Below are 23,196 nucleotides of genomic sequence, written 5' to 3' on the forward strand. Positions count from 1 at the left end.
TTTTTAGGTTAGATGAAGTAATGTTAGGTTAGGTTAGGTTAGGTACAAATATGTACACTCACTACTTAAAAATACAATATCTTCCAAAATTATAATGGTCTTGTATTTGACCATCTCCCAGTCTCTAAAATACTTTTTTTCTAAAGAATGGTTCATAAATCAACTATGTAAACTCTAGCACTGAGTTTCATCCTCGTTTCAGCATTTTTTACAAAAGTTAAATTTACGTGGATATACTCGGGTATTTCAATATAAAATTTGAACTTCATTATCATCACCGCCAAAAACACTCGGGGTGAATTTCGATAAAATCATTTTGTTATTTCAGTTATGTGAAATAAATTCCCAGTTCAAATGTTGTTATTCGTAAATTAACTGCATTTTATTATCAAGCTGTTAAAACGTTGATCTGGTATAAACATACAACAGTTTGTTGAGTAACGAAGGTTACAGCTTTAACTCACACAAGAGCTGTAACGAATACTGCGAATTTTCACATGAGTGGTGTTCCCAGCCACTTCGTATTGCATATCAATATGATAGTACAAGTGTCCCAGTTTCTAATACTGTATTCCAAGGGGACACTTGTGAAATGCAAAAGTGACGTAAAATCAACTAACCTCTCACTTACAGTCGTAATTCCCATGTTATCCTCTACATATCCCAGAACAACGAAATATCAAACTCAACTTAATTTATCCCTAGAATGCCATGTTGCTCTCAAGTTCTTATATCAAGGTCATTCAGGTCAACAGGTGAATGAATCCCACCTGGAACACTAATATATTACCAACGAGAAGGAGAACTTAGGGGAGAAATTGTCATCTGGGGTCGTGAGATTCGAGACCTTGGGAACTGTAGCTTGGAAATAACCGCTTGCGTGGCCTATCCGAGTCCGTCATCTTCATTCCAGGTAGACGAGACTCCACCTTGAGATTTCAAAAATTTTTCCTAGGAGAGTAGGTCAGATAAGCACCTAGAAACAATGGTACAGTTCTAGGCTTACGCATGAAATGTCTTTAGCTGAATACGATGACATGCTTTTGTTTACCCAACATTTTTTTTTTCGAATCTTAACAGAAAATCTTATGTTATTCAATAAGAACAAATTACTATGAGTTTTATATTTCTGAGAAGGTGTGACAGAGGCAGGAGGTGTGACAGCTGTAGGAGGTGTGACAGCAGCCCCAGGTGTGGCAGCAGTAGGAGGTGTCAACAGGTGGAGGTGTGTAAGTATTAGGTGTGTCAGCAGTAGGAGGTGTGTTAGCAGTAGGAGGTGTATCAGCAGTAGGTGTGTGAGCAGTAGGTGTGTCAGCAGTAGGAGGTGTGTCAGCAGTAGGAGGTGTGTTAGCAGTAGGAGGTGTATCAGCAGTAGGTGTGTGAGCAGTAGGTGTGTCAGCAGTAGGAGGTGTGTCAGCAGTAGGAGATGTGGCAGCAGTAGAAGGTGTGTTAGCAGTAGGAGGTGTGTCAGCAGTATGGGGTGTGTCAACAGTAGGAGGTGTGACAGCAGCCCCAGGTGTGGCAGCAGTGTGTGTGAGGAGTAGGAGGTGTGTCAGCAGTAGGAGGTGTGTTAGCAGTAGGGGTGTGCCAGCAGTAGGAAGAGTGTCAGCAGTAGGAGATGTGGCAGCAGTAGGAGGTGTGTTAGCAGTAGGAGGTGTGTTAGCAGTGGGGGGTGTGCCAGCAGTAGGAAGAGTGTCAGCAGTAGGAGATGTGGCAGCAGTAGGAAGAGTGTCAGCAGTAGGAGATGTGGCAGCAGTAGGAGGTGTGTTAGCAGTAGGTGTGTCAGCAGTAGGGGTGTGTCAGCAGTAGGAAGTGTGTCAGCAGTTGGAAGTGTGTCAGCAGTAGGAGGTGTGTCAACAGTAGGAGGTGTGACAGCAGTATGAGGTGTGTCAGCAGCAGTAGGTGTGACAGTAGGAGGAGGTGTGGCAGCAGTAGGAGGTGTGTCAGCAGTAATAGGTGTGTCAGCAGCAGGAGGTGTGACAGCAGTAGGAGATGTGGCAGCATATAGGAGGTGTGTCAACAGTAGGAGGGCGTCTTAACGGCGTTGACGCTTGTCTGCCTCGGTTTGCAGTCGGGCTAACTCGAAAGTATTGACACCTTCTCGTGTGGTGCTCCTACAAGCGTTACGATGTGGTAAAAAAATCCTCAAATTTGACACATATATTCTTTGTACGGGTCATATAATTTAAGCACGAGTACACAGTAATCATTTGATGCCACAAGTAGGGGGTCCCGTTCCAGCGATATATAGTGCGGCTGGGGCGAGGTATGCCATCTGTGATTGTGTTTAGATTCATAATATAGAAAATGACCTGTGATATCAATAACTTTCAGTGAGAAAAAAGTGATAGAAGTGTGAGAATTATATATATATATATATATATATATATATATATATATATATATATATATATATATATATATATATATATATATCACCCCACAGGCGGACTTCTACATACAATCAACACTACCCCGTTAGGATTCGAACCCACGATCTTATGAATGTGACCAGGGAATGCTACCTCTGGGCCACCAGGACACTAAAAGATTGTGGGTTCGAATCCTGACGAGGTGAGGTGTTGATTATATGTAGAAGTCCGCGTGCTTTATTGGGCTAATGAAATATATATGGATCCTCGTGTTTCGAAGCTGGATTTGATAAGATGTTACTCTGATCACCTAAGCGGCACGGGTAGTCCCCATTAGAGGTTCACGGCGCCATAAGCTCGTTGAACAGGTTTTGTGTGATATATAATAGAGTCTAAGACTGCTTTTAGTGTCCTGGTGGCCCAGAGGTAGCGTTCCCCAGTCACAATCATAAGAACGTGGCTTCGAATCCTGGTGAATCTGATGGCACGATATATCTCAAACACTGAACAACTACTTCAGCCTCTATAATTGACTTAAAAGTGAATGAGGGGCATAAGGTAAAACAATTAAGTAAAGCAACACATAAATCAAGAACGGGAGGAGAGACACATTTAAAGACATTCGAAAGTGAGATAAAGCAGAACCCTGTTGGGACACTAGGGAGCCGAAAGGGACATGGTGGGGTAACCCGGAAGAAGACATGAGACGCCTTGGGCTGGAGAACCCACAGAGACGGATGGAGAAGAGAAGATCAGAGACAGGATCGCGGAAAGGTGTGTGGCGCGACCAGTGATAAGCAAACCAGAAACCACTGGAGAATTATATTTATTTATTTATTTCATGTAGATCCACAATGAAAACGTGGATAAGATAAATCTTGATAAAATCACACGGGGAAAAGGGAAACAACGGAGCACCTTAGCTTTTGTCTTTATTCAAGACATTTTCAGAGCTACGGTGCTCCGTTGTTTCCCTTTTCCCCGTGTGATTTTATCAATATATATATATATATATATATATATATATATATATATATATATATATATATATATATATATATATATATATATATATATATATATATATATATACACAGTATATATATATATATATATATATTTTTTTTATCTGTTTTATTTCTAAGCTTACCCTATGTAGTTTTGCTTCGCTGTTTGTGTTTTGTGTTTTTATCTTGTCTTACTTTACTAATATTTTTGCTCTTAACACCTTATCTTCTGAATGTGTTTCGTGTCAACTTTGTTAAGTGCCTCTATCCGTTAATCCTATTCCCGTCATCAACCTATCGCTATAGAGTTGTATCTCTTTCTATCATGGTTTTCATTTTATTGTATAATCTATATGTTTATTCACTATCAGTTATGTTCCTTTACTTATATGGATGCCAATAAAGATATTCTTTTCCTATGTAAATATTAAAGTAAGTTCGCCTCCACAATTATTTGAGATTTTTTGACGGTTTCTTTAAAGACACCACTGTTATAATGCACAGAATATACCTCAATGCAGAACCAAGGAGAATACGAGATTGAATTTACGAAAGTAACTTCTTTTTGTACCAGCAGAACGAGGACAATTCGGCTATAAACAATCGGGCTGGACACCCGCACAAAAAACGAAATAAACAAACCTGGACTAACTGATAAAAAATCTTCAATAATTTTGTTTTAAATTGGTTAAGTTAAGCATGACTAGTTCGTTTTCTCTGCCGTCAGATATTATTTAATCCCATGGTCTCTGGTCTGATTATAAACAAATGAAACTGTTAGCTCACCTTTTTTTCTTTCCTTTTCTGCCCCGCCGCTGGATATTTTATTCACTAAAACGTAAATAACTCGTCATAAATTATGAACAATGATGTGGTTCTCTTATGCTTTACCTCTACGTTCTGCATGTTCTTGCAGTTTACTGTAGTTCTTCCATAATAAATAACGAGTTAGACATTGCATCTTACTTGTTTCTTTGCCTTTTCAACCCACAGATAGTTGTCAATAAATCAATTCTTTTTCCTAGGATATATATTTTTATTTACTTCTGTTCCTCAGATGTTACAAATTGCCTAGGCTTGCTATAAGCATCATCATTCTCCCACGACCTCTTCCTATCTACAGTATAGTTAGTTGTCAACAAAGTGAGAATCCTCCTATTTCCCTTTTCCATTTTCTTATTATATTTTCGCTCTACACTTTCATTTATTAGCGGTTATACGTGACACTCGCACGGCCATGTGTTCCCCAGCCAATTCCCGGTCTTCCAGTTGACCTCCGCCGCCCACAGGCGCCTCACCTAAATATTTGGGCGGAGGTACATGTACCCTCCCATCTTGTGAGGGTGCTGCTAGTGGCCCACTTTTTTCTAGCCCACATTTTTAAGTCTTTGCTTCAACTCAATCGAAATTCGATCATTTCAAAGTTTATTACAATTATATTTCATACAGTAAATTATTTCTAAGTTTTATTTATTCATATTTTGCAAACTTCATTATATTATATTCTTTAAATGTCTTTTATTAAACGAGTATCATTTTCCTCATTATATTTCTTCTGTGCTTATTTACATGTTAGTCACACCTGGGACCTTAACACCCACCTTGTCTTCACCAGACTCCAAGAAATTCATTATCACCTACTTTAATGTACCACCATTTTCTCTGCTCTACATCTACTTCCTCTATACCACCACTACCTCTTCTGTTTCGCCACTACCTCCACTACTCCACCACTACCCTTTCTACTCCATCACTACCTCCTCTACTCCACCACTACCCCTCTTCACCACTACATTCTCCACTCCACCACTACACCTACTTCAGTATCACCCCATCTACCGTACCATTACCTGGTCTTTCTCATAATAGCCTCGTTTACCTCATCTACGTCGCCAACACATACACTCTATTCCATTACTTCAGAATTCTCAAGACACCATTTTTTTTTATCCATTGTTGTTATCCATCATGGTTCCTTTCTGCACTGCCATAATGTTATTTAATCCAGCCACGAGTGTCTTTAATTCATAACGACTTCCTCTTCGCCATAACTTTCTCTATGGACTTCCGTTACTGCCACACGACCTTCACTCCACCACCACCACGACCTCCCTTGTCCCAGTTTTCACCTAAGATGAGAGTGGCCTAGGCCCTAGCATGCCCTCAAGCCCAGCTGCCCCCCCCGTCACACGTATACCTCCTTCTACTAGTGCCCGCCTCTATAGCAACACTCCCTGGGCGTCCCTCATGCTCCGCCCAGCCTTACACTCCCTGTATTCTCCAACCCTCCCTCACTCTCTCTATACCTCTCTCTCTCCACCCTCCCCACCCGGCACCATCCTTTCCCCCCCCATCTCATTTTTCTTGCTAGCCCTCCACACAACGCTAGCTGAGCTCTTAAACCCCTCCCCCTCCTGGCTTCGCGACCCACCCCCACAAGGAACAACCTATTGAGGGCTGGCTGGTATCCTGAGCCAAACTCGTTGTGCAACAAAAAAAAAGAAGGTACGGGGTATATAAAGAGCGAGCAGACAAGGAGGGAACCATAGCAGAGAACATATCCACTAGTGGTCGACAAGTTGCGTCGCTGTTGTGATTGTTGGAGTTACCTGAGAGGAGGTAGGCTGTGAGACTTCTAGCCCGTGCTGGTGCTACTTGAGACGAGCTCTGTACAGAGTGTTCCCATTCCTGTTTTAAGTGAATTAACTACTGCGTGTGTTATTAGATTAAACAAACAAGACGGATCAGTGGTACACATTTCAGGATTCCCTGCACAGAATATTTCATAGTGGCCAAAGAATCGATTGTGTTGATTTTACAACGTATAAAGTGTTGAAATTATTACAATTGAATTTTCGTATGAAAGATTGCCTCGGTACAATCGCATTTGTGTCATGCTTTTCAGTAGAAAATGCACGCACGGTTTCTACTAAAAATTGCAAATGAAGAGATTCTGTGACGGATTATCTAGTGGTGGGAAGCGCACAGCCAGGGAAAGGCAAGTGTTCTGTAAGAAAACAAAAAGATCCAATGGTAACAGGCAATAGTTGAGAGACCCGACCTTACAGTAGAATAGTGATAATATAGTTTTTAAAGAGTTTATGAAACCATTGAAATAATAATTATGATCAGTACAACCAACCTATTAGGATTCTTTTATAATATGCATGGCAGGTAAACGCTCACGTCACAGTTTCTGAGTGCGGGTGAAGTGAAACGACAAAGAAAACAAAGCAAAAAACTGAAAAAAGATATTTTTATCTTTAAGTGCAGGCGATGTCGTGTAAACTATTTCCACCAGGTAACCTTATGTGTATGTATAATAATCAAACATTATTTACCTGTACCTGCACACATCTGTCTCTTGAACATTTGGCGGAAATTATTAAGTTTGTATAGATGAGAAAATAACCTTTGATTTGTTGAGAAGTAGTTTATATTTTAAGAGTTATTATAAAACATAAATAATATTTTTTTCAGACTATAAACCGATTCCTCTTTAATAATCAACAAGACGTCTGAAGCCCAGCAGTTTATTCACATCTTAATTAATCTAACTTAGAGGAAAACCTGAACACCAGACAACAACGATTTATAACTCAGGTATAAGTGATATGATATTATTATAGAAACACATTAAAGAAAATAAAAAATAAAATGCTCTAATACAATATAAATTTGGCTCAGTTGTCGAGATTTTAGTAAGCCCGTAATTCTATACTTAGTAATTATATATAAAAGAATAAATTCTAAGAAATATTTTCCATTGAAAAAGAAATAGTCACCCATATTAAAGACATCACCAAGATATGACTTTCTGTGTAAACCAAACGTTCAAACGTTCTTCTGGGTGTTACTGTGTAGATCAGACCTATCACAAGGAGGAAACTGTATGAACCAAGAGCTTCTACCAGGATGTTATTGTGTAAATCAAACGGCCATCAGGATTTCACTTTGTAAACCAGAGCGTCTGCTATGAGAACGTCTATGAAAGCGTTGTAGATGATTATAATTAGGTTATAATGAAGGTTGTGATGGGGAATATACATAAAACATTCGTAAAGAAGACTGATAGAGTGTTGATCAATGGCTGTACTTGTAAACAAAACATCCCCCAAGAACGGAAAATAAACCTTAAAGGTCAAGTCAGGTTAGGAAAACTTTAAGCTGGCTCTGTCTATCTCTTTAGTTATCTATATCATTTTATTTGCGCTCTCTCTCTCTCTCTCGCTCTCTCTCTCTCTCTCTCTCTCTCTCATCCTAAATTATTTTGAGCTTCTTTCTCCCATATATTCTTCGCCAGGACGGGAAATTTACATGGCCTGTCATTTCACCCTCCCTCACCATACTTTGCAATGACCAACTCTTGGAACCAATACGCCAGACGAACGTTAGACCGACTTTAGTTTGTACCAGCGACGCTCATTTTACGCAGAACAAAAAATGAGTTCATTCAGGATTAGTACAAACTCATGAGCTGCATTTAAAAGGTAAATTATACTTGAATCTACAATGAAAAAAAAAATATATATATATATAATAATAATAATAATAATAATAATAATAATAATAATAATAATAATAATAATAATAATAATAATAATAATAATAATAATAATAATAATAATAATAATAATAATAATAATAATAATAATAATAATAATAATAATAATAATAATAATAATAATAATAATAATAATAATAATAATAATAATAATAATAATAATAATAATAATAATAATAATAATAATAATAATAATAATAATAATAATAATAATAATAATAATAATAATAATAATAATAATAATAATAATAATAATAATAATAATAATAATAACAATAATAAAAATAATAAAAATAATAATAATAATAATAATAATAATAATAATTATAATAATAATACGAAAAAAAAGTCACGGATTTTGTATCTCGACCTGGGCCGTGTTACAGCGTCCCATGATGGCTCCTGAAGGAATGTAGTAGTTAGCGTATAATTATTTTTCATATCTGTATGTTACCTGTATTTTACTACTAATAATAACACTGGTAGTACTTTAACACTAATACCAGTAGTAATAATGATATTCTGTGTGTCTATGCATGATGTGTATCCAGAGAGCCTATTACAATATTATTAAAATAAAATATTTAATTTCCTGGAGTCTTCAAGCCCAGTAAACTCTAAGAGTTATAGGTCATGGTATTGAAAATATATATACAATAAGATGCTATTGTGTAAATCAGACCTTTTCCCAAGATGCCATTTTTCAATTCAGATCGTGCACCTTGATGCTCTTGTTTAAATCATTATGATCATCAGGAAGCAACATGGTATGCGGGTAACCCGAGGTATGGAAGAACAGGTCTGGTCGAGCGACACCCAACTCCCCGGTGTAGGGGTTGGGAAATGGAGAGATGGAGGTCAAATGTATAGAAATTATGAGCGACCCAAATTCTCGACCGCCTCCCCGACTCTCTTTTTCTTCCTCCACGAGTCAATCGATTCTGCCACAAGCCAACAGAATCAGCCATAACTCGACGTAATCAGTTAAAAGTCGACATAATCAGCCACGAGTAGACAAAGTCAGTCACAAGTAAACATAATTCAGTCACAAGGCGACAGAATTCAGCTAAAAGTCGATGTGTACTGTATAGTCACAAGTCGACAAGATCAGTTACAAGTCACAAGTTGAAAGTAAACCAGATATCGTCAGTATCTCCCACAAATCGACAGTGTATGCCAAGAGACGACAGTTACCTAATGCGTCACAAAAATGAAAGAAAAAGGTTGGTATATATACAAAATTATATAGTTTTTTTATCTATAAACTACAAATACCATTAATCTCGGACCATGTTTTCATGGTTTGAGATGACCGGCTGAACACACACACACACACACACACACACACACACACACACACACACACACACACGGGGGTCGATGAGCCCTGCTGATCTTAAGAGTCGGAGTTTACCTGACTAACTCACTTGTGTAAGTAATAAGTAACAAGAGTGCAGAGGTCTTATTGCAACTATATCTTGCGCTAGTCAGGCCGCACCTCGATTATGCGGTTCAGTTCTGGTGCCCTTATTATAGAATGGATGTCAATTCACTAGAGTCGGTGCAGCGAAGAATGATGAAAATGATTCCGGGACTTAGAAACCTTCCATATCAGGATAGGTTAAAGAAACTAAACTTGCATTCCCTAGAAAGACGAAGAGTGCGGGGAGACATGATAGAAGTATTTAAGTGGGTAAAAGGAATCAATAAAGGGGATATAGATAAAGTTCTTATAATATCCAAGCAGGATAGGACTCGGAGCAACGGATTTAAGTTGGATAAGTTTAGGTTTAGGAGGGAGATAGGAAGGAACTGGTTCACAAATAGGGTGGTGGACGAGTGGAACAAGCTTAGCAACTTGTAATAAGTGCTGGAACGCTGGAAAGTTTCAAAAGGAGGCTGGATAGATTCATGGATGATAGAGAGTGGTAGTAACTCTCGACAGGAGCTGCCATGCACAGGCCAACCGGCCTATTGCAGACTCCTTATGTTCTTATGTTATACACATGACTCACCTAAACACTCACCCACACCTGACTCACCCACGTACTCGCCCACTCACTCGCCCACGCTTGATGCCTCCTCACACACTCACCTATTTTACACTTTCGGTTTTAGATTCAATTAGATAAACACTCGCAATAAATGATGATGTTCTTGATGTTGCTGTTGTTTGTTTTAAATAATTACGTAAAATAGCATAAATATTAGCACAAGACAAAAGGGTCGATTTATCGCGTAATTCTTGAGACACTTCTTAAAATTCACCCACAGTAGATTATAATTCCCATTTCTCTAAGACAGTTCATATTGCTTTAGAAAATAGTGTCTCCGTCACAGACAGTGTACCGACCATGAGTTCACTGTTGGAAGAATTGTTCACAATACAAATGCAACAGATTAAATCTACTTATGGATATTGACTTTTTTACGCGTATAATTGCAGCATCATAAAGACGAAAGACAGAAGCTACAGCGTGTGTGAACATATACCATAATCTATAATACAATCTAACATGTTAAAGTGGTGTGCCTGGAGCTTACAGACAAGTACTGGTAACTTGTAGAAAACTTCAGCATAGTCCTTTTCCGTTTCTTAATTATTGTTAAAAGTACAAGGAAAAAACTAAACCTATAACCTACGAAACGTAGAATTAAAATTAAAAATAAACAAGCGTGTAGGAAATAGTCAAAAGAATTGAAAGTGTGTAGAGTGGCTCCGGTCTGGTGTTGGTGGGTCTCCAGCCACTAACATCTGTACCACACACACATGTTAATGTTTGATGTGTAAACTTTTTCTACCTTTATATCTATCTAGAGCTCATGAGTCTCATCTATAATCTCTTATGTTGATTTTTGTTTTCAAAGTGAGTCGTCAGATTTATTTCATCATCGTCAAAACTAACCAGATAAGTATATTTCATTGTATAATAGTTAATGCCCACAGGTTCAATCAAAGTAAATTTAAACTGGACTGGGATCTGGTCTCACACTAACGGCACTTCAAATACCAGAGTAAACTTTGGCATATTGTCACTGTACTGAATTGCTTCATCCTGTTCAATCAAATCTCGGTCGGCTGATTTCAATGGCTCTTAACTATGTACAGTAGCTAAAACAACTCTCTGTGCATACTTTGTGGGAAACAATATAATACCATGGACGATAAATTTTGGAATATGAGAGCTGTCACTAGTCACAGGTAAAATTTCGGAGCATATCGACCCCCATCTGCACAGATAGTTGTACTAGTTACATACCTGACACACAGCACAGAAACCCTCCACACAGCACAGAAACCCTTCACACAGCACAGTAACCCTCCACACAGCATAGAAACCCTTCACACAGCACAGTAACCCTCCACACAGCACAGAAACCCTCCACACAGCACAGTAACCCTCCACACAGCCCAGAAACCCTTCACACAGCACAGGAAACCCTTCACAGCACAGTAACCCCCACACACAACACAGTAACCCTCCACACAGCACAATAACCCTCCACACAGCACAGTAACCCTCCACAGCACAGTAACCCTCCACACACAACACAGTAACCCCCCACACAGCGTGGCCTCCACAGCACAGTAACCCTCCACACAGCACAGTAACCCTCCACACAACACAGACACCCTTCACAGCACAGTAAACCTCCACACAGCACAATAACCTCCCACACACAGCACAATAACCCCCACACAGCACAATGGCCCTCCACACAGCACAGTAACCCCTCACACAGCACAGTAACCCTCCACACAGCACAGAAACCCTTCACACAGCACAGTAACCCTCCACACAGCAAAGTAACCCTCCACACAGCACAGAAACCCTTCACACAGCACAGTAACCCCCCACACAACACAGTAACCCTCCACACAGCACAATAACCCTCTCTCCACACACCACAGTAACCCTCCACACACCACAGAAACCTCCACACAGCACACAGCAACCCCACACACCACAATAACCCTCCACACAGCACAATAACCCTCCACACAGCACAGAAACCCTCCACACAGCACAGTAACCCTCCACACAGCACAGCAACCCTCCACACACCACAGAAACCCTCCACACAGCACAGTAACCCTCCACACAGCACAATAACCCCCCACACAGCATTAAATCACCAATTCCATTTACCTTTAAGTTTCGAAGCTGTCACCCAGCATCACCACGATCACACAACCTTTCACCACTTACCTGGAAATAACCACGAACCGCCTGCAGACTACCACCACCACCTGACAACAAACTACCACCACCTGATAATAGACTACCAATACCACCTGACAACAGACCACCATCTCACCACAGACCACCACCACCTAATAAGAGACAACCACCACCACCTGACAACAGACCTCCACCACCTGACAACAGACTACCACCACCACATGACAACAGACCACTACCAACACACAACAGACTACCACCACCTGTAAAGTGATCAATACCAGCTGCCAAGAGAGTGTACAACCAGCTGCCAATTAATCAACATACTCTAAAAGCCTATAACCATGTAGTACCACTTACCACCTACCATTAACCCAACACCACCTACCACTAACCCATCACCACCTACCACTAACCCATCACCACCTACCATTAACCCATCACCACCTACCACTAATCCATCACCGCCTACCATTAACCCATCACCACCTACCATAACCCATCACCACCTACCATTAACCCATCACCACCTACCACCCATCACCACTCAACCCATCACCACCTACCACTAATCCATTAACCCATCACCTATTAACCCATCCCACCCACCACTAACCCACCACCACCTACTAAACAACCCATCACCACCTACCACTAACCCATCACCACCCCCAACCCATCACCACCTACCATTAACCCATCACCACCTACCAAACCCATCACCACCTATCACTAACCCATCACCACCTACCACTAACCCATCACCACCTACCATTAACCCAACACCACCTACCACTAACCCATCACCACCTACCACTAACCCATCACCACCTACCACTAATCCATCACCGCCTACCATTAACCCATCACCACCTACCACTAACCCACCACCACCTACCAACAACCCACCACCACCCACCCACAGCCCACGACTCTAGCTATTAGCCCAGGAGATATAATAGGCTTTCCGAGGAGCCAACGGTCGGCCACCTTTTGATGATACGCGTTAATGAAGAACCTGGCGGCGGGGAGTAACGGAGCATGACCCAAAAGCCTACTGTACTTGTAACACGACTTCTAATCTGTTTACCGGTAGTTAATCGCATGTACTCGCCTAAGTATGAACCCGTGCGCACTGTCTTCTGGGCGGTATGTGAACAATTCCTTCAGTGTATAATGAATATAGATTCTTCTGCTACTTTGGTTCTGAGTCTGGTTTTTCAAGTTCTTTTATTGCTGCGTGGTAAGATGTGTGATAAGATAAGTGATGTTACTAACAATGCAACAATACCACACTAAGATGAGGTCGTACCATGATATGTAAAATACATTCTTAGTCAATGATATTGCTTAGGTAAGAAACAAATAAGGTGTGTGCTGATGATTTATTCAGTAGATATACCGCTCTGATATACTGTGTCTTATTCTATGATAGATAATAAAATAATACAATGTCTTATATCTGAAAGGTATTTATCATGTGGTCGGTCGTGGTGACATAAAGAGCCGGGGGAATTTTCAAAGCTTCGAATGATTTGCGTGTATTAACAAGTCGCTAAAATTCACCTCAAAAACAGAGGCTCCTTATCATTTCTCAAAAAGTACAAAAATAGAATTAAATTCATTGCTTTTATTATTGTATAACTCTTTGCCAGTCAACATGCTTCTTAACTTTCATCATGAATAACCGATTACAGTACCTTTTCATTTTAAGAAGAAAAATAAAAAAGTTTTAGGTTTCCACGTGAAAACAAAATACAGTTTTTTATTCACGTCCAACACTTAATATCAGATAATTTTCCCTCCGAGATGATAACTCGGTTTTTATCTTTTATTTATTAATTTCAGTGTTTACGAATTCTTATATTCCTTTCTCTACGTTTGTTTAGTCATTAAGTCGTTTATAAGTTTATCTATAGATCTGCAGAGCAAATCTCCGCATCTCTTTTTTTTTCCTGTTTCACTTATGTTTGCGATGTATACTTTTTGCGTATACGTATTCTGGTGAGAGATGAGGGGTTGGGTGTGTCTCGACTGTGTCTCCACCACCACTGTCATTATCCTCCGCCTTCTCTAATTGTTGGTTATTGCACAAGCTGTTCCCTAAAGCACATCAAGCCAAAAGTGTGTCAGGAGAGAGATTCCTTCAGCTTGGTACAACGCATAGAAACGTGCTGCGGCTTTCGCCGAAAAACTTATCCTTGTTCAAGGGATTACATATTACCGATGACAATTAGTGAATAATTACCAATACTCGTTGATATAATTCAGTTTCAATAATTACTCATCGGCATCCAAAATCAAGAGTATCCAAGTAATGATAATAAATTGTAGTTTATAGTATCTTACAAAATATTACAAAAATAAGTGTCATCAAAGTGTTATAGTAATGATATTTTCTGGCAGCTTATTTGACATCAGTTGATAATTAATCTACACACACACACACACACACACACACATATACCACCAGGGCACAGGTAACCGACCCACATTTGCAGCTTGGGGGGGGATGGTAGAAAAACAATTAATTGCACCAAAGATATATTCAGAAATTTAAAAAATAAAACAGATAAAGAGTAAGAAACAATATATGTGTTGTGTTGTCAATAGTAAGAGAAACAATTGAAACCTGCAATTGTGTGTAAATGAGGCAGAAAGTCAGATCAGCAACCTGGGACTTGGTCACAATTTTCGTGATGCCATATGGCAGCAGGGTCTACCATTAGACAATACATTATGCTTCCAATATCTTCCCAGGCGGTAGTACCTCCCTGTTTGGTAGCTGCCTACTACCTACTACCTACTATATATACATAGTCTATTAAACGGTCTTGCATACAACATTTAATATTGAGGAATTTATTAACTCAAGGAAACTTGAGCATAAGCACTCGCTGTTCACGTACTGTACAATATACTGTACTTTATAATATATGGTATCATGTAATAAACCCCAGCATTCTCAAGTGTGAGAGTGATGTACATTAACAGTCACGCCGCTGTCCTTGGTGTACTGTACCAGTACCTACACTGTCATTGTACTGATTGGCCGGTGACAACATTTGGGATCCTGTTTACTTTCTTGAACCCAATGTAGGTCAGAACAACACCCCAGGTAAACACATTGAGGCCCGGTTCACCTTGCTTTATGCACCATATATACAAGCACGAGTAACAGCACCTACACCATACCTGTTACTTGTGGATCATCACGGCGGCCGCCACTTACACCATACCCATTAAACTGAATCCCACTTCTTCCGACCACCATACTTATCAATTCGACCAAGAAGGGAGGGATACGCTTACACCATACCTTTTATCCTAGATCATTCTTCCTTATCATAACTGGATTGACCAAGATCCACCAGATGTGCCCTGGTCACTATAGAAACCAACCCAACACTACACACACACACACACACACACACACACACACACACACACACACACACACACACACACACACACACACACACACACGTAAGGCACCATATCTATTTGTACATGACAAAGGGCAACTATTTATACTTTATCCACAAATGTGCAGCCAACTTCTCATAACTGACACATCACCCTCTAAGAGTCTAGACTGTGACCAACTTGTCATATGTGGGGATTTGGGTGATGGCGAAGCTCAGGTTACTCATCGGAAGTCTTTGGTTAAAGTGAGAGGAGCAAGTACTGTGTGAGGTAATGACACCTACTTAGATTTTGTTTTTCACCCTTGGAGTACCTGTAGGTTTCGTTGTATTACTCAAATTAACTGATTAGCTCACTTAATGGCCGTTCTAGTGAGAGGCAGGTTGACGCTCTCGTACTTCCGCCTTTAGGTAGTTTACAAATTTCTACATTTTATCACTTTGATAATCTCATCTTCCTATGACCAGCCTCACACCTCTACTAGTACCTCCTTCCTTTTATGTTTGTATTATGCCTTTCACCTTTCTCTATCCCTCTCCATCATCATCATTATTCCCTTTCATTCTTCTCCCACCACTAAACGCGGTGGGGTTTTTCCTTGTGTACTTGGGCTGACCCACATCCCTCCGTAGAATGACCCCACCTCAGGGGACACACTGGTGGAGCTTCCCTAGTACTACGTGACCAGTGGGCCTCTTCCTGAATGTTAATGTGACTCTCTCTCTCTCTCTCTCTCTCTCTCTCTCTCTCTCTCTTTTATGAAAGAAAAATGACAAGGACACAATATGCCGAATAGGGATAATTTTTTTTGTTTTTATTGCTTTAACTTAATGAAAATTGACTCGTATAATTTAAAACTTGCTTATTGGGGACCACTTTTAGGTTGGGGCCGGTTATGAGGTAGATAGTGTTATTTGTGTTCAATTAATTAATCTTTCCTCTTCCTGTGAAGCAGTCACGAACACACTACACCTGCTGGAGAAGACTGAGACCCAGGTTAGGCAAAAGTAGAAATTCTGCAAAAGTCGAGTAAAAGGTTAGATACATAACACCGAGAAGAAAGAGTAAGAGGAGAAGGTACAGGTGAGAGGTAGGTGAGTAAACATTAGGCAAAAGTGGATAGTGACACATACAGAGGCAAGCAATAAAACGATATGAGGCAGAAACAAGGACATATGGACTTAAAGTGAAAGGAAAAAATAAACGAGCAGAGAGAAATATACAGGTCAAATAAAAATGGAGATAGACTTATATATACGATTTTTGCGGGAAGAGGAGATCTAAACAATGGTGGATAGTAGGATACAGGCGGCCATAGCTGGAAGTAGCTGATAGACCGTGAGACACAAATGATGTGGACAGACGGTTAGCTGAGATACCTCGACCAGACCACAGCTGGACAAAATAACTCCGTGAATGTGACACAAGATATGGCGTTTGCTCTTTGTAGAATTTTTGTCGGGTGGGGAGTAAAGCTTCTCCGTGTTATGATAACAACCCTAAATTACTCTCTTACAACACTATTAATGTTCTCCTCTCCTCCTCCTCAGAGCGCGCCTGAACGATGATGAAAGTGGCAACAATGTGTGTGGTGGCGGCGGCGCTTTTCGCGGTGACCCTAGCCAACCCCTCAGCGACCCTGGCCAGCCCCACCTTCCCCGAGGTCGATTCTAGCAAGATACTTCAGAAGAGAGACTACAAGACGCCCGTACGTCATATCTGTGCTTATTTTCATTTTTTTTCAACCATATAACAGAACTATTGTACGCAAAAAGTCCAACGAATTTTCACCTAGCTTATCATGCATACTGTACTTTAGGTATGTCCAAGGGCTGAGCACAGGTCACCGACCCATATCTGGGCTTGGCGCGAAAATAAGTAAATAAGTAAATAAATAAATAAATAAATAAATAAATAAAACAAATCAAGAGTGAGAAACGATGCACATGTGCTGTCAAGGTAAGAGAGAAAATACTGAGACCCAGCAATTGTGTGTAAATGAAGCAGAAAGTCAGTCAGATCAGCGACCTGGTCATAATTATTGTGATGCCATATGGCAGCAGGGTCTACAATTAGACAACACATTATGCTTCCAATATCTTCCCAGTCGGTCGCACCTCCCTGTTTGATAGCTGCCTACTGCCTGTGTCATTACGGTTGGAGATGGACGTCAGGCGCTTTTCATTGCGGGTATTATCACATAAATTTCAAAATGAGAGAGACAAAAGACAGCATTTGTACTCCATGTACTCACGCACACACGCACACACACTTGGCCAATTTCCTAAACGATGTGGCCGGGAAGTCAAGAGTCATGATCTTCCATGTTTGGAGTTACTTGCCTCTGACTACGTGTCTCTTTTTGTTGGAATTCATTTATTTGCTTTTTCGTGAATGGGTTGTAGTTGAAATAGTGCTTAAGCCAATCTCCTGGAACCAGTTTAATCGCCTAAACTATAACTAAAATGACGGTCTATACATCTTCAGTACCGCATATCAATCGGGTCAATAGTCTTTTGTTTTGACGTCGAATAGGATCTAAATGATTTACGTAAACGATTTTCATAAACGGGTATTTTTTACATCATCATAGACAAACACTCATGTCTGGAGGTGACCCAAGATTTATTTATCCAATTACTTTCTTAATTACCGTTTAGCGTCTTTGTTTCAGCCTATGACCACTTGACACTAACTATCACCACTGACCACTTGATACTAACCATCACCACTGACCACTTGATACTAACCATCACCACTAACCACTTGACACTATCACCACTGACCACTTGATACTAACCATCACCACTGACCACTTGACACTAACCATCATCACTGACCACTTGACACTATCACCACTGAACACTTGACATTAACCATCACCACTGACCACTTGATACTAACCATCACCACTGACCACTTGACACTAACCATCACCACTGAACACTTGACATTAACCATCACCATTGACCACTTGGTACTAACTTAAGTGTGTACTCTTGACACAGTTACAACTTGTGACTGTATGACCTCATGACACTATGTGGTCCTTTAATATGTGTAGCCATTTGTTAATGCTTCACCACTTGACAGTGTGTGTTGCCACTTGATACCGTGTGGCCGTTTGGCACTGTGTGACCACTTAACAATATATAACCACTTGACACCGAGTGGCCATTGACACTGTGAGACTATTTAACATTTTATAACCACTTGATGCTATCCATCTGCGACCACTTATCCAACCCTTTAACAGTATAACCACTTGACCTGTGTGACCATTCTAACACAGTATGACTACTTGACAATTGGCTCAGTGACCAAAAGTGACCACTTGACTCACTGTAAACACTTGACTATATAACCAATTGATAATGTGACCATTTAACCCAGTATGGCCACTCGACATTATTTATCAATGTTCATTTGGTTCAGTGTAATCATGTGACCCAGAGTGACCACCTGACACTATCCTTAAATGACCAGTTGATCCCATGTGACCCCTTAACCTTGTTTGACCATGAATCAGTGTCACCTCTTAAGCCCATGTGATCCTTGACACTTATCTTTGCTGCTGGCAGGGAGCACCGGCCGACTCATACAGCTCAGAAGCAGACAATGGCTTCTACTACTACTACCACCCAGTGGAGGCTGATGGAAAGAAAGATGAGAAGTGTAGTATCGATAAGGTGAGATAAAATTACAGACATAAAGTGTGTGAGAGAGAGCGAGCTAAGAGTTGGCCTTGGATAATGTATGCTTCTTCTAACTCAAATATTCTAAGTAATACCCGGTAATACTTTTTTTCTCAGTCCAAATGACAGTTGTTAAGAACATAAAAAGTAATTTCTTTCTCCAAATGTTAAATATAAAATAAAGTCTCCTTACTCTAAATCACACACAAATATGAACTTTCTCCTCAATGCATATACCACATTGGAATTATTGTCCCACTTTTTGTACTGGAACCAGCTAAAAAAAAATTATGACATGAATTTGAAATGAAAGATGTTATAGTGTCCCTTATTTGTGTTTCCAACAGCTCCTTGTCCCTCTGGTGCTCATTACCATCTTCGTGGGCATCTCGACCTTCAGTGGTCTCCTGTCACCCATCCTGGGAAAGTTTACGGACTTGCCAACCATCACCATCCCCGAGCTTGTCATCCCAAAAGCTAGGGACTTGGCAGCCTCAGCTGTCTCCTACATCCCTTGGGACTCCGTTGATAGGGTGAGAAATAATCCATGTTGGTCAAAGGAAATATATTGGAAGTCACAGGATATATTAGAGGTGACACAGGATAATACATGCATACTTTAAAGGTGACATAGGTTTTTATACATATGGATTTTATAGGTGACAAAAGCCATTATTCAGGTAAACAACCCAAGGAATCAATACACTAGTGCTTATGTTGTTGGCAACTTTTTAAAACTGTGGATTTTGTAAATGACACAGATCTTTATACAGTACATAATATGTATCGCCTACAAACTATACATTTTATATATTGTAGATGATACACTACAAACCTTTAAAACATTATACTTTGTAGGCAACCCAGACCTTTCATAGATAAATAGGACTTTAATATACAGTATATGTATTCTGTAGTTTCCTTTGAAGTTTAATCAATGCGCACCTTGGAAGAAACACTGATTGTTATGTGCGTGTTTCAGGTGACACTAGCAGTGACGGAGGCAGTGGAGAGTGAGCAGTGTCTGCCACGCTTGATGTGTGAGTCTGGCAAATACGCTAATGGCCGCAGTACTGCCCTCAGGTGAGTCTACCCCAACTGGGGCCTCCACACAGTGTCAGCTGACATCATTTCTCCCTTATAAGCTTAACCATTACACAATTACGCAAAAGAATTATATTATATCATCGACATAATACATGAACTATCCATTGTAATACCACTTCAGCGAGTGCAATTTTCAATAGAAGTATTAGTGAAACACAGAATTTCCTTAGTTCTCCCACACAATATAAACTGTACAAAGTAAAGACTTCTCATTTGCTGCTCCCAGGTCTTGGTGGGACAAATGGTCTGGCAAGTAACTCTCCATCTGTGGTGAACACCTTCCAAAACATATTCACATTACAGTAAAACAATGTATTGATGTCCTCAAGGTTGATAACTTTCAATGTTTCCTTCACAGCCTCCTGGAAATCTTCACCCCACGTAGGCTACAGGCACACATGAAGATCTTCAAGGACTCAGCCCTGAAAAACACTGACTGCACCATCTACAAGTGCAGACATGCCGATGGTAACAAGAAGGCTTAATATGTGATTGACAGCACAAGGAGTAGCAACCTGCTGAACAATAATATATATTATTTTCAGTATATGCTAGAGCTAGGAGGGAGAGGCAGTCCTCTTTTCTTGTTTCTCTCAGATACAAGTCGTGATCTCCTCTTTCATTTAAAATACCCTGTATAAGAAATATCACAGCTTGTGACACTGTGTACTTCTTTCTTTTAAGATCTGTCTATGATAAAAGTAAGATATTTAAAAGAAAATATTTTTGCATCTCTTATAACATATGTATTTATCATGATATTTTGATATTTATTACCATATTTAATTTTTATGTACCATTATGTATAAATTCATGTACTGTACTGTACAGTAACTTAAAATACTCAACATAATGCCCATGCACTATGAGAACTGTACTCATTATGTGTTCTGGGTTATAACATTAAAAAAGATTAAAGTACAGCCATTGTGTTTGTTAACCGAGGGACCACTGTATTTACCCGAAAATATGAGTTGCAAAACAATCATAACACCACAGATTGTCCCAGTAGCCTGCTGGTTACAGTGACGAGTTTAACCTGGCTACAATTCCATGATTAATCCAGTGAAATATGGCAGGGAGGAAGGAGTTACAAAAGCAGACGACACTCTAACCCGTTCCCAGGCGTACAATCGAAATACGCATAGGGGAAATACATATCTTGTAGTCTAATTTGAAAACGATGATGAGCACAGTGATAAACAAATTATATAAACCATGCATTTACCTATGATAACATAATAAGAAACATTGTATCATCACTAGAGTGAATTAAATAATATTCCTAAAAACAACAATTGATAACTCTCAGGCACCTGTGTCCCGCGCATCCTTTGAAACTTTGGCTCAAGGCGGACTTGTCATCAGAGGACAAATTTTGTTTTAACTTTTATATATTTTTTTTATTATTTTTTGGCAAATAATTTTGTCCGACTTGAGAGATATCCACCTTAACGAGGTTTTAATATATATATATATATATATATATATATATATATATATATATATATATATATATATATATATATATATATACATACATACATACATACATACATACATATATTTACCCCTTAACAGTCAATAAATTTAGAGGGTCCCATGTTAAAGTGAAATCCTCGATAAGTGAACAACAGAACATATGGGATTAATTCCAATAAAACAAGCCCGACCCCCAAACTCCACTTTTTAAAAGACATAACTGTTAGTAAAATAACATCTTAATTTTATGATGGTACATGCACACAATTAATATACTTAAGAGAAATAGAAATACGGTCATAAATTAATGTCCATTCCAAATAATGGACTCAACTCCCTCCCCCTCTCACACTACACTGCCGGCTCTTCCCTCTCAGAGAAATTTTTGGGGGAAAACCACTAAATTTTAATAAATAATACCTCAAACTAAAGTTAGGATAATACAATTGACATTGCTGGATTCCTTGTAAGACCAGGAATATTTTGAATATAAATGTCATATGTTTTGCACAAAAGATAACATAGTTACCTAGAGAAAAAATTTTATCTAAAATTTGTATGTTTAATGCAAAATATATGATGTTTATATTCAAAATGATCACCAAATTATAAGAATTCCAGCAATGTAAATTATATTCTGACCGGGTAATTTGTATGAATTTTATGAGCTAAAACAAATCTCTTCAGTTAATAAAAAAAAAATAATCTTCACGACACTATCTGTCAATCAAAGTACCCCACCTTGCCTCCCCCCCTCTTCCAACCGCGCGGTCAGTCCCAACCCTCCCCCCCACCCCCCACCAATCCTCCCTTCAAGAGAAGAGTGGGTGAAAAAAATAAATTTTAACATTTTCTATTAAATAATACCTCAGATTAAAGTTAGGATAATATAATTGACATTGCTGGATTCCTTGTAAGACCAGGAATATTTTGAATATAAATGTCATATATTTTGCACAAAAGATAACATATTTACTCAAGAGTGAACATTTTATCTAAAATTTGTATGTCTAATGCAAAATATATGATGTTCATATTCAAAATGATCATCAAAATATAAGAATTCCAGCAATGAAAATTATATTCTGACCGGGTAATTTGTATGAATTTTATGAGCTAAAACAAATATCTTCAGTTAATAAAAAAAAAAATATATTCTTCACAGGGTAACAGATGGTCGGTCGGTCCCTCCCTCCCCCCCACCCCCCACCAACCGTCCCAAGGAGATGTGTGGGATAACCACTAAATTTTAATAAATAATACCTCAAACTAAAGTTAGGATAATATAATTGACATTGCTGGATTCCTTGTAAGACCAGGAATATTTTGAATATAAATGTCATATATTTTGCACAAAAG

The 23,196-nt window shown here is 39.3% G+C and overlaps 1 protein-coding gene across 1 annotated transcript; it reads left to right on the top strand.

Annotated features, from left to right (window-relative positions):
• The first annotated feature begins 5,906 nt into the window (after window positions 1-5,906).
• LOC121853907 lies at window positions 5,907-21,278 on the top strand. The gene is made up of 6 exons (XM_042348299.1): window positions 5,907-5,998; window positions 17,104-17,261; window positions 19,135-19,242; window positions 19,596-19,781; window positions 20,231-20,331; window positions 20,714-21,278. The coding sequence occupies exons 2-6, from the start codon at window positions 17,118-17,120 to the stop codon at window positions 20,838-20,840; spliced, it is 666 nt and encodes a 221-aa protein (XP_042204233.1). The 5' UTR covers window positions 5,907-5,998; window positions 17,104-17,117; the 3' UTR covers window positions 20,841-21,278.
• The last annotated feature ends 1,918 nt before the right edge of the window (window positions 21,279-23,196 follow it).

The sequence above is a fragment of the Homarus americanus genome, unplaced genomic scaffold, assembly GCF_018991925.1.
Source record: "Homarus americanus isolate GMGI-L3 unplaced genomic scaffold, GMGI_Hamer_2.0 scaffold18703, whole genome shotgun sequence".
Classification (NCBI taxonomy): Eukaryota; Metazoa; Arthropoda; class Malacostraca; order Decapoda; family Nephropidae; genus Homarus; species Homarus americanus.